Source organism: Acartia tonsa, chromosome 10, assembly GCF_053477335.1.
Source record: "Acartia tonsa isolate MP-2025a chromosome 10, ASM5347733v1, whole genome shotgun sequence".
NCBI classification, from domain to species: domain Eukaryota; kingdom Metazoa; phylum Arthropoda; class Copepoda; order Calanoida; family Acartiidae; genus Acartia; species Acartia tonsa.
In genome coordinates this window covers 21,665,232-21,679,086 of record NC_137269.1, presented here as the reverse complement: position 1 = coordinate 21,679,086, position 13,855 = coordinate 21,665,232, and the positions used below count along the sequence as shown (strand labels likewise).

The following is a 13,855-nucleotide window of genomic DNA, read 5'->3' as shown; positions in this document are numbered from 1 at the left end:
TGGGGACTTCCATACAAATGTCGTGCAATTAAAGGGTTTGTTGTTTGCGTAATCATGCACTTGATTAACAAGATTTAGTACACAGATACACCAAAATACACCCAATAGAGTTATGTCCACTAGAAGTTATCCCGGTAATATCACCCACCCCCCCCCCCCCCCTCCCACTAACTAAAACTGTTGTACCTATTGGGTCTGGATCTCATGTGCTGTGGCTGGGAGGCAGAATTAATCCTGGGACTCTGGTATGGGGAAACTATTCCAGGTGATAAAACATTTCCTGAAGAAATAGATTATTTTTAATTAAGTATGATATTTTTAGTCGCGAAGCTTCTCTATAAGTGTATGGTTGTTCTATTTCTATCCTAGCTATGTCTGTAGGTTAAAAATTCTATAAATTCTTTCTTTTAGGGTAGCTTTACAAAGGTCCTGGGATGGTGTTAGACTCTTTTACTCTGTGATTTAACTCTTTGGATAGTTTTAAATCATTTTCTGACCTCCCTTGGAATACAGGGCTTACAGATGCCAGGGGTCAGAGCTAGCTTTTTACAATTCAATATAATATCAAATAAATTTTAAAAAATTATAAAAAAGAAAATATCCTAGCAAAAACAAAACCCCAGCGGCTCAGAAAATGTGACTTAAACAGGATTTTACGATCCAAGTATCACTGCGAAAATGAGTATCCCTATAATCTTAATATATAAAGTAAGTTGTATATTGGTTGCTCTTTAGTAAGTGGATTTTACACACAAAAAAGTCAGCAGTCTTTCTTAAATAGCAGCCGTGAAATCACATTATCCACATAGTTTTACAAACCTACACGGACGGACAGAGAGTGAATTATAGAATAGCTTCGCTATTATAATGATGATGGTAAAATTGCATATTTTATGATTTTCCATAGCCTTTGTCTCATGAATGAAAACTTTGTTCACCTTGTTCTAGTAATTTTTTCTAAGAACTCATTTTTCCAAAATAAAGTTTTTTTTTGTCTCGAATACTTTGTATGTACAATAGATCTATTAGATATTGTGACTTTTTATCATTTTAAGTAAGAAATGTGGGAAATAAGATTTTCTCTGCTGTCATTTAATATAGTCTGCTATATTTTTGTTAATATTTGCTTTTTCACAATGGCATCCAGTTCACAACTAACTTTTTTTATGACCACTGAACATCTGCACTGTAACTTACTTTGTTCGTTTGTACATCCGTGATTTGTTTTTCCCTACCTATGCATGGTGTCATCCTTGTTTTCAAGGCCTCTATTTATTTGATTCAAAACATATGTACATAAACAGACAATCACCCTTTTTGTAATAAAATTTAATAAAATGAACTGGTCTACTATTGTATGTATATTGTACAACATGATACTTGAAAATATGAAAAGTTTCAACAAGTCTTTAGGTTAAGGGTTAAAGTTTAGGAAAAAATTTACACATTTTATAGTGGATTTTTCGCATCATAACAAATCCTTATTAAACTTTATTAAAAAATTTTTAAAGAGCAATAATAAGATTATTTGCATAACTAGAATATAATAAATAATTAAGCTTATATGATTCCTTTCCAATGCAGATGGTTGCAAAACGGTTTCATTTAAATGTAAGGCATATTGAAATTTCTTCATTGAAAGTCTTCAAACTTTTCTTAAAAGATTTATTGAGTATATGAGAATTATTTTTTTTTCACTATGATTCTTATGACTTTGTATAACTTTGCATAATTCATGCTTGGTCCTTATAAAACATTAATTTTTCAGCCTTAAACATAAAGCTGTTATCTATATTAACAAGGATGACAACATCAATTTACATCTCCAATGATGATAAACTAAAAAATCTGTAGACTTAAATTGTTGCTTAGACACAACCAGTGTGAACAAATTATTCAAGATTCGATAAAAGTACCAAAAGTTTTGAAAGTCAAGCAGATAATTTGCAATGTCCCCTCCCTCCCTAACAGAAACTAAATTTATCTTCACCCCATACATAGGTAGAATAGTTATTTCTTGCATCGTATTATAAACGGCTTTCCGCGGATATAGAATGTACAATTATAAGATTAAAACCAGTTTTTTTTAGCCCCGAAGTGCCGAAGGCACCTGCTAAAAAAACTGGTTTTAATCTTATGATTGTACATTTTTATATTCGTAGAAAGCTGGATATAAAACGATGCTAGACATAGTTTTTTCGTATGGATGAGAACCGGTTCCTATCCACCGGATTCGAATGAATACGAGAAAATGGTGTCCTAGATTCAGTATTTTAAAATTATCAAGATATGTATCTAATAATAATACAATATTAAACCCTAATGACCTTTTCCTGAATTAAAGTATACATGTGGTAATACGACAACCAGACGGACAGGCAGTTTACAGAGTTGCTACGCTGTGACTTATCATAACAAACCCACTGCACTAATCTTATTATATCACCATCTATCTCATGACCGCTGTTGACCCCGCTATCTAGCGGTCAAACTGGCCTGCCTAAATGTGGGGAGGGGACTCAAACATGCAACTATCACGCGTCCCTCACGCGCTTATATAACCGGGAGGCGCTGCCTCCCCTTTTACCACCGCTGCCCCCACAGCCTGTCTACCGCCGGGAGCTAAGCCCTAGCGTCCCACACCCCCTTCAAACCTAACCATTGTTATAATCTGTTGTATATATATAGTAAACATTGCTTGTAAATATTATTCAGTTAAATATATAATTTCTGTATGACTAAATCCTGCTAGTTTGTTTTGGTAGAATAATTCAAGGCTAGGGCTCGTTGAACTCGAACTCGTTACCCTGTGGGCCGAGAACGCTCGGCTTACCAGAACTTGGTGTCAGCGTGTTTCAATCGAGCCTTACAGAAACTAGCCTATTCTACCTCTGATTGGACCCTTTGGCAAGTAAGGGGACAATCAGCCGCCAACTGAGAAGCCAACTGACCCGCGAGACGGCCTTTTTAGGTCAAATTTCCATCATTTTGAACGCAATATGTGGGCCTCTGACCTACGGCAAGCAGATTTAGCCTGCTAAAAGCGCCAGTTAAGACGCTTTTTCCGTGCCGTGTAGGAGTAGCGCTAGGTGCGCAGCCACGGTAATCGGATAATTTAGCTCAGACGGCTACAGAACTGAGTCTAAATTGGCAAGTGTAGCTGGGATAAGCCCCAGGACACCCAGGCCAAACCTACGAGACAGACAGCTGGGTGCTGGTCTCCCTGAGAAGGCAATGTGTGGCTGCGAAGCTTCAGCACACAAGTAAGCCCTACCACTGCGACGGATAGCAGATTTTGAGCCACAGGCACGGCAGGACGGGACATTCCCTGCCGCTGCCTTCCAGGATTCGAACCCGAGGCGCTGTAGGACGGGCCATTCCCTGCCGCCATTTTCGGGATTCGAACCAGCGGCGCTGTAGGACGGGTCATTCCCTACCGCCGTCACCCCTCTGAACCTTGCAGGACGGACATTCCCTGCTGCCAGTGCTTCCAGAATCACACCTAGAGCTCCTAGTGATAACAACACATCAGTGTGTAAATGTCAACCAAGTGATAAAAAATAAATATAAAATTGTTGACCCAGTGATAATTAATAAGCTCTAGTGATTCGAAGCTACAGGCTAAGCCACCATGGTAAACGATACCACCATAGCTGCGGTTCGGCCACCACCGAAGTTTCTGCCAACCCCAGCCGAACGGGAGGCCCCCTTGTCTCAAGGGCAGGACCTCCACTTCCCCTGCCATATCAGGGTGAGGTTTCCTACTCCTGACCCTGCCCAGCATGTACAGGTTGATGCCATGATCGATTCTGGCAACCGTGTACCAGGGTCTGCTGTAATTTCTGAACACCTCATGCACGCAATGGGCGTGCAACGCATGTTGATTCCGGACAACACCCAAATCCTGACTGCTAACGAGGAAGGCCAACCCCTCCAGGTAATAGGAAAATTAAAGGAATTATATATGGCAGTCTCACACACTCTTATCCTCCATCTTTACCACGTGACTGTGGTCCGGAACCTCTCACACCCTCTGAACCTAGGAGGGTATTTTCTCAAGGAGTTCGGAACTAGGCTCTGTTTCGACATGCACCCACCTTGCTTGTGGGTGCGTGGGGAGTTTATCCCACTCCGTGGCGTCCCCATTGACCGGGAGACAGCCGAGAGAGAGTTGAGCTATGAGGGGCCTCTGCCAGGCCCGCTGCCAGAGCAGCCGCGTGTGGTCGAGAAAGGCACGCACTGGGTGGATGCTGCGCTCAACGCCCATAGGGGGACCAACCTGCTAGCCATGGGGTTGCCCCCAGTGCCCAAGGTGCCGCGGGAGAACCTGCCAACTACGTTCCCTGAGATTGCCAGCCCTCCAGAACCAATCTTCTCCGCCGACACCTTTATCAACGGCCAGCCGTGTCCACCTGGCCCCCTCTACCTGGGACCTCCAGCCAGTCCACCAGCCAAGCCCGAGTCCAGACCCGTCAAGTCGCGGTCTGATGTACCCGGAGCCACAGTCAACTCCCAGGCCTCTCCCGGCGCCGTGCCCGTCAAGTCGTGGCCGGCTGCCTCCGGAACCATGCATGGCTCCGCTGCCTCAGCCTCTCCTAGCGCCGAGCCCGTCAAGTCGCGGCCGGACGCCCACGGAGCCCAGGCTGGACCCAGCACTTTGGCCTCTCCCAGCGCCGAGCCCGTCAAATCGTGGCCGGACGCCCTCGGAGCCACACCTGGCTCAGACACGTCAGCCCCTCCCGAGGCCGAGCCCGTCAAGTCGCGGCCGGTGGGTCCCGGAGCCGAAGCTGGCCCCACACCAGCCACGTATAGGTTAAGCGCTGTCACTCCAACTGACGGCCAGCCACCCCAACTGCGCATGGCCAAGCGGGTGGTCTTGCCTGGCCGCGGTGTCATGGCGGTCCCTGTCGAGCTAGTCGGCCACCGCACCAAGGATGCCATCCAACTAGCTGCCCCAGAACAGAGGTTTGGGGAGGATCTTGTCATCCCAGAAGGCCTGTATGCCCACAGGCCTGGATCCGCCACTGTGTTTCGAGTGCTGGTGGTGAATGAAGGGGAGACGCCCCTTCTGCTGGACGCTGGCCTCCCAGTGGCAGGGGAGCTGGTCAAGCCTGACATTTTAGAGGTTTCTGATAAGCCTCCCCCGAGTCTCCACTCGTTCCAAGAGCCTGCTGAGCCCCCAGACATGCAAGAGTTGTGGGAGGCCCTTGAGATGGAAGACAACGAGTTCCTGCGCAAGGACCCCTTGCTCAAGAAGGAGGTCTGGACCATGCTATCAGAATACAGCGACGTCTTCTCCAACTCTACCCCCGGCTGCACCGATATAGTCGAGCTGCAGCTGCGCCTCAAGCCAGGGACCCAGCCGATCCGCCAGAGATTTAGGGATCTGAACCCGCGGCAGGAGGCTGAACTGGAGAAACAATTGGACACCTGGCTACAGGAGGGAGTCATAGAGCCGTCAGACTCCGCCTGGAGCAGCCCCCTGGTGCCCATCAAGAAGAAGGACGGGAGCACCCGCTGGGCCGTCGACTACAGAGCCCTCAACAAGTGCCTGGAGCTGGATAGCTACCCTCTGCCCAGGATCCAGCAGCTGGTAGAACGAGCTGGAGGGCACCGCGTCTACAGTGCCCTAGACGCGGTGGCCACATACTACACCATCCGTGTGTCTGAGGACAGCCGGCCCTGCACCGCCTTCACCACCCCCAGAGGCTTGTATCAATGGAAAAGGATGCCCTTTGGCCTGGCTACAGCACCATCCGTCTATTCTAGATTTATTGCAGGGGTCCTAAACCCATTAGGCACAGCCAACCTCCAGTCATACCTTGACGACGTCCTGACCTTCCACCAGGATACCTGGGCCCACCTGGCTAGGCTCCGAGAGGTCTTGGAAGCCCACCGCAGGGGAGGAATCCGCCTCAAGCCAGCCAAGACTAAGCTGTTCCGAGCCAAGGTGGATTATCTGGGCCACACCCTCAGCCGTGAGGGGATAGCCATGCAAGAGGATTATATCGACCGTATCCTGGACTGGCCGGCCCCCAGCACCCCCAAGGACTTGCTGGCGCTTCTGGGGTTCTTTGGATACTACCGCCTGTTCATCCCAGAGTATGCCGACCTCACCTACGAGATGAATCGGCAGAAGACGGCCAAGACCCTAACCTGGACACCTGAGATGGAAGCCCAGCTGCTGCAGCTCAAGGACAAGTTCCGTCAAGCCCCCATCCGATCGCCGCCCAGGTTTGACTTGCCAGCGGTATTCCAGCTCACCACAGATTTCAGCAGCCGCGCCATCTCTGCCATTCTGAGTCAATGCCAGGACGGCAAGGAGAGGCTGATTGCCGCCGTGGAGCGCAAGACAACCGACCCCGAGACTCGCTACCCGTCCTGGAAGGGAGAGATGGCCGCCATTATGTATGGAATCCGGAAATTCCACGGCATCTTGTCCTACCGCAGCTTCCAGATCAACACTGATTCCTCAGCCTTGCTGCAGATGAAGTCACTGAACACATCCACAGGAATGGTGGCCCGCTGGCAAGAGGAGCTAGCGGCCCTAGACTTCACTGTCTGCCACCGTCCTGGCACCCAGAACACCAACGCTGACGCCCTCAGCCGCCGGGAGGACGCCAACATGCCAACGGCCAGCGCCGAAGAATTAGCCGAGCAGGCTGAGTATCTCCATAATCTTTGCCAGCTAGGGGAGCCAGCAGCCAGCCGGCCCCCTGCCGCCCGACTGGACCCAGCTAGAGTACTAGAAGCCCAGACACAAGACCCCCTCCTGCTCCGTGTCCGCCAGTGGGTGGCTGACGGCAGAGCCCCAACCAAGGCTGAGCTGCGCGGCAAGGACCGAGACGAGCAGCAGTACGCCAGCCGCTTCCCAGCCCTGGGACTTGACGAGCACGGTTGCCTCACCACCACTGACCAGACCCTGACAGGGGAGCGGACAAGATACCTGCTGCCTTCGGCCCTCCAGCAGGATGCGTTCTTTCTAGCCCATGGGACCCCCATGGCCGGGCACTTTGGGATGGACGCAACTATCGCCCGTGTGGCCATGCACTTCTGGTGGCCCAACCTGGCCCGTGACGTCCGCCTGATGGTTCAGACTTGTCCTGAATGTGTCCAGAAGGTTACCAAGGAGAGGTTGAAGCAAGGGATACATGTACCCTCCCGCCAGGGGTATCCACAGCAAGTCCTGTTCATCGACCTGGTGGGGCCGCTGCCAGAGACCCCAGCTGGGAACCGCTACATCCTCACCTGCCAAGATGGGTTCAGCCGGTTTGTCAGCCTCTACGCCATCCCCAACAAACGCACCCTCACGGTGGCTGAAGCCCTGCTGCACCGCCACCTGGCCACGTTTGGATGCCCCCTGAAGATCCACTCCGATAATGGGATGGAGTTCACCGGCCAGGTATTCCAGGAACTGGCTTCCAGGCTTGAGATTGGCCTGACACATCCACCACCCTACAACCCACAGTCCAACCGAGTGGAAAGGTTCCATCGGACGCTCAACACCGGCATGCGTCTGTTTTTGGACAGAGACGACAACAACTGGGAGCCCCACTTGCCTGCCATTGCCTTCGCCTACAACACCAAGGCCTGCAGATCTACCGGCGTGACCCCGTTCCTGGCCTTCTTTGGGAGAGAGGCCAAGCTTCCGGTGGACATGGTGCTCCGGCTGCCAGAAACAGAGTATGCCTCGGTCCCAGCCAACGTCCAAGCCCTCCTGCAACGTTACTATGCAGTGTATGATGCCATCCAGCAGAAGGAGGAGGGAGCCATCCGGAGGAGCGCGGCAGCCTACGAAGGTACGGCCAAGTATGAGGTTGGAGACTTGGTCTGGTACCTGGCCCCCCGCCTGGTGCCAGGGAAGGCAGCCAAGATCACCAAGAGATGGACTGGCCCCTGGAAGGTAGTGAGGAAAGCTACAGAAGTCCACTATGTCATCAAACCTGCCTCTCCAATAGCCAGGATCTCGGAAGTTACCGCGCATGTAGGCCGACTGCGCAAATACACTGGAGATGTGACCGCCCACCAGATTCCAGCAGACATTCAAGTTGATGTGGACGGCGACGAGGATGCCACCGAGCTGCCGGTTGGAGCGGCGGCGCCCGCAGCTAGCGACCCAGGACAGTTCCCAGTGCACCAGCCGGCCGCAGCTGCCCCACAGCCCAGCGGCCAAGATCGTGACCCAGTAGAAGAGGACCTGCAGGAGCAACCCAACGAACCACCGCCGCCGCCGCCAGTTCCAGAGCCACCCAGAGATGCCATCTGAAATCCTGACACAGACATGGAGCACCTGCCAGCCAGCAGCGAGTCTGTAGGAGGAGAAGCAGCTGTTGCAATGGAAGAGGCCGCCCCAGAGGACGAAGCTGAAGCCATGTGCCCCTTGTTAATGACAGCCATCCCTATCCGGGTAGGGGCTAGGAGGCCAAGCAACCTGAACCAAGCAGGCGCCCCCATGGAATTTTATGCGCCCTCATCCATCGTCATTCCCCCCTTGGGAACCACCAGAGTTAGCCTAGGCCTCCGTGTCCAGCTACCCGCTGAGGCAGAGCTAGTCCTGCAGACAAGGCAAAATTTCCAGCGCCGGGGCCTGGCCGTCGCCAACCCCCGTCTAGAAGCCAACCAGGAGCTGACAATGCTGATATCCAACCACAGCCAGACTGAGCAACGAGTGTCCCGTGGAGCCTGTGTAGCCAGAGCTGTCCTCCATCGAGCTGTGCCCCAGGAAGAGCCTGTCCTGCGCAGACATAGGTTGTCGTATCCCCAGGTTCAAGGCCTGGTGGCTCAAGAGCCACGCAACCCTTGAAGGGGAGGTTGTGGTAATACGACAACCAGACGGACAGGCAGTTTACAGAGTTGCTACGCTGTGACTTATCATAACAAACCCACTGCACTAATCTTATTATATCACCATCTATCTCATGACCGCTGTTGACCCCGCTATCTAGCGGTCAAACTGGCCTGCCTAAATGTGGGGAGGGGACTCAAACATGCAACTATCACGCGTCCCTCACGCGCTTATATAACCGGGAGGCGCTGCCTCCCCTTTTACCACCGCTGCCCCCACAGCCTGTCTACCGCCAGGAGCTAAGCCCTAGCGTCCCACACCCCCTTCAAACCTAACCATTGTTATAATCTGTTGTATATATATAGTAAACATTGCTTGTAAATATTATTCAGTTAAATATATAATTTCTGTATGACTAAATCCTGCTAGTTTGTTTTGGTAGAATAATTCAAGGCTAGGGCTCGTTGAACTCGAACTCGTTACCCTGTGGGCCGAGAACGCTCGGCTTACCAGATACACACACAGTTTGCTTGTTGGTAGCGAAGCTATTCTATAATTTACTTTTTTCATCCATCAGTCCATCCGTTAGTCTGTAAAACTATTAGGGAAATAAGATTAACTCAGCTGCTGTTAAAATATTATTCTAATGAAGCATTCGTGATTTATATATTTCTTAATATCTTTTATTCGTATGTACATTTGCTTCATTTTCTTCGTACGTATATCAATCCATTATTTTGTGCTCCGATACTTATAAATGTTGTCATCCTTGTATATACATATATGCTTCCCATAAAAAGGTGTACTATCATTAATTAGATTGCCTTAAAATAAAAAACGGGTAATTGTTTGATAGGATGGGTAAGGTCAATGTTAATGATTGCTCTGCAGGTGCTAGAAATAGGAGAAAGGGTACTGTGAAAATACGATGAAACCCGCTACTTCGTTTTCTTTCCATGATCCTAAGCTTTTACTATTGAACTCACTTAGTCTGGCAATCTGTTTGTAAGCTGAGGACATCCAAAGTGTTTTTATTTTAAGCTATTTAGGATAAAAGGCTGATTTTTTACGCAGTTAATTTTTACGTTCTACCATTTCATTTGTAATATTATGAAGATTATGGAAGCTTGACATAGCCGTGCTTTTAAGAACATAATTATACTTGTTTATGTATAAAAATAATATCTAACCCAAACAAAAAGGTTAAAGATCCAAAGTGAATATTTATGTAATATTAAATATTCTATACAAAATTCATTATTCATTCTTTCACATTTTTTGTAGCGAGGCTACACTATAACCACATTATTTGTCCACTTATCCGTCCGTTCATAATCCTGCTTGTTGAAATGTAAAACAGCTATTCCTCGACAATTAGTAAAGATAGATGTCAGATTCTAAAGAAGATTCCTCACCATATTTGACTCACTTTGTTTGACTATCAATAAATAACTCTGTAATAAAGTTTTATCAAGGCCGTCCGTTTTATATTTTAGGGGGTGGGGGAAAGAGTTAACACCCCTTACCCCCCTTGGACGTCCCTGGTTTTAATCTTTAATCTTTTTTTTTTTTGAGACTTTTCTCTAACCAAATAGCATCTTCTCAAAAACTTTTTACTTCCGTTCGGTTCTTCGACTTTTTCTAATATCTCTACACTTTTTCTATCTTTGTACCTAGATTCTTGTGGCTATTTTCATTCTTGTTTATCCTAGAGGTTAGATAAAGATATTCTGAGGGAGAAATATTATGGAAAATAATTATTAGAGCTGTTACTCTCTTCATTATTGTTGCTGTAACCATAACAACACAAAATAGCAATAAAATTACCAGAGTTTGACTTTTAAGCGTTTGCTCTCAAAACACAGAACCTCTCCCTCTTTTTTGGAAATTATTTAAAATAAGGGATAAATTTTCAAGTGTTAGTTTTTTTAGACTTACGTTAGGTTTACATTGGGTAAATGCATAGGGCCCGCAGGGGTTGTGCTTAAAGCTGAGATATCAAACCCTCCTTATTTCTAATTAAAAAAAAAATAATTGAATTTTTCTTCAGAATAGTTGTCAATGACAGTACACGGAGGCTAGGGTTTATAATCCCCTTTAAAGCTGATTGGACCACAAAAGCCCTCCCATTCCATTCATAACCTTGTATTTACTGTGGGCCTTTAGTTTTAGTGGGCCACCTAACCTAAAACAAGCCCGTTTAAACCAACAAATGTCAGCGGAGTTTCTGAACTCCATCAACATTGAAAAGATATTCCCGTTTGTCAAAAACATAAAAAAAATATTTTTTTTTAGGAATTATGCACAAAATAATATGTACAAAACATATTATGGAGATTAAAGTTTTTATAAAGAACGCAATAATGTGAAATAAGTTTCAAATCCGTCGCATACAAAGTGTAAAAGGGTGATTCGTTAAGTTATATTGGGTGATTTCCCCGCAGGGGCTAGAAATAGGAGAAAAGCTACTCTGAAAATACGAAGAATCGTTGCCACGAAAGTGACTATGACCAAGATTTCTATTAAACAATTGTTGGATAAGAGGAAAAACACACACAAACATACATACACACAAACACAAAAAAAATATTGGAGAACACTGTTTTAGAAGTTCTTGGGTCGATGTAAAAGTTCTCATTACAAATCTTTTAATTGGTTAAAAACTTTAAAAAACACATAAAATGAAATTATTGATTTTAAAAATATTGAACTTACCCAATGATTTAGTTCTTGATCTTGCCGGTGGGGGCATCGGGGGTCGTCTTCCATTTGGCATGTTCGGTTTATACATTATCTATATATATCTGAAATTTTCAAGTTATCATTTTTATTCACTTAATCAAGGCTCGGCCGCGCCTCTGCAGCGCATAAGCCTCAAATTTAAACCTGTTTTTTTTGGAAAAAATTTAATTCTTAAAAGATTTTGTTCGGGAAAAAGGTTTAAATCCAGGTAAAGTTACAACATGACGATGTCTTATTAATTTCATATTTATTACATTGTTTTAAACATAAAAATCGCGTAAAAACTTTTTAAAAGTGTAAAATGACAAACCCAACTAGGTTGCATTTTATAGGGTCGTTAGGGGTACAGCTGTAATTCTTGCCCCCTCTATTTTTTAACTTCTATTTTTCAACCAGTGTTTAAATATAAACAACTGAAAAAAAACATTTTAAGTGTTTTTAAGGATTATTGTCAGAGCAAAGTAAAAACAAATATTTACCAAACAAAAAAATCTAATTCACAGCTTTTAAGAAAATCCAGGAAAAAACTAGAAAGATTATTGTAAAATATTTTTTTCTTTTTGTTTTAGTTCTTTAAGTCACATTGCTTTTCCAGTATTAGGGTATGTGTGCATGGCGGTTCAAATTCATTGAAGCATAGATTTTTATCAATCTTATAGTATGAATTAATACCGATTAATATCTAATGGATTAGAACCGGTTCTTACAAATTTTTTACTAATATCAAAATAAAAATAATTAAATGATTATCTGGGCCTTTGGCCCCTCGAGGTCATAAAACCTGGAATTGATTTCAAATTTCATCTATAATACGATGCAAAAAATAAATATTCCAAAAAATAAAGTATAGCAAAAAATTATTTCCTAATTTAACTAATTTCTAAAATTAGGACTTCTTAGACGAAAATGGCAATAACAAAAAAAAGGTTTCTAACTTCGCCAATTTATTTTGTATAAAATATCTATTTTTTCTCAACTAATTACATCTTTTTTAAAATTTTCCATTCTGAGAAATTTAGTTTTGGCAAAAAAAACAACGTCTAAAATAACTCTTTTATTATGTGAAGGTTGACAAGGATTGGCACTTTTAATTATTACTACATAACTTTCTATCAAAAAGACATTGTGACTATGTAATATGTATTATGTATATTCGTTGATTTTCAATAATATTTTTGTACCTCTATCTGTCTGTCAGTCGGGAGTTTCCATAATTTGGTTTCAGAAGTGTGCAGATAATACTTTGTTTTAGATCTTTTTCTGGGGGTATTTTTTTGAGGGGCCTGTTACCCTTCCCAGGACTTATGGGAAGCAACATTGTAAAGGAGAACTATATTGGTTCAGTAGTGAGATATTGTTTTATTTATTACACTAGTCCCCAACAATTCTGGTGACTTTAATTGAATTTTGATTTGTTGGTTCATTCAATTCAGTGTGCAAACGTTTTAACAATTAACGGTGACCTACAGCAGTGTAGTTTTGTGTTTCATCATTGAAGATGTACATAAAATTTATCGACCATTGTCTTTATACCTTTATATCCGTGGGTACCCCTGAGGATACCAGAAAGCGGAAAGGATTAATGGATGCTAATCGTCATTATGCCACACTACCAACACATAATAAATCAATGTTGAGTTATTTTTACAACAATGTACAATTCAGTGCTTTTACCAGCAAAGCTACTCAATGCTACTTTATTAGTGTTGCATGAAAGTTTGTCCTGTAATTAACTAATTTGTTATGGCGGCAGAAAAAATAATATTTATCCTTTACATATAAGATTGAAATCAATTTTAAAATGATTTTCACAATAGTTTTATGGATATTGTTATTAATTGAATAGATAGCAAAAGGTAGAAAGAATCGTCACAAAAAGGTATGGCTTTTTTGCAAAGTCGTAGTTTCAAAATCCTAAGGACTTTTGATATAAATAAAAAAAGATGTTTTGCTATCTTTCTCTCTAATATTTACCAGCTACTAAAGTCATTTATTTACATTTAACTAATGGATAATTAATGGGGAAGATAATAATCTATTATCAATAGTCCAATCCCTGTATCCGTGCAAAGTTCTTGAGTAAAAAATTGCCTACAATGCAAAAATGATTCATCATGATTAAAAGGTTACTCTTATCCTAAATTTTATTGATAAAACTTTTAAATTAAACATGTAAAATAACACTAACCAATAATATTATGAAAAACTTTTATTATAAAAAAGCATCAAAGATGCACGAAAGTTACACTCATGGGTCAACTTAAAGCAATTTACTTATTTTTTGAGGAAAACAAAACAAAAAAATTACTTTGATATATCTTGTACCTT

The 13,855-nt window shown here is 44.2% G+C and overlaps 1 protein-coding gene across 2 annotated transcripts in view; it reads right to left on the bottom strand.

Moving 5' to 3' along the window:
* The window catches only part of LOC145329640 (uncharacterized), a 49,327-nt gene extending 37,736 nt beyond the window's left edge, over positions 1–11,591 (bottom strand). For both annotated transcript variants that reach the window (XM_080173968.1, XM_080173969.1), the window contains exons 1-2: positions 11,501–11,591; positions 187–280 (exon numbers count right to left, since the gene is read on the bottom strand). In XM_080173968.1, coding sequence (XP_080030094.1) covers positions 187–280; positions 11,501–11,576 — 170 coding nt within the window. In that variant the 5' untranslated portion in view covers positions 11,577–11,591. The remainder of the gene's footprint in view (positions 1–186; positions 281–11,500) is intronic.
* Between the last annotated feature and the right edge of the window lie 2,264 nt (positions 11,592–13,855).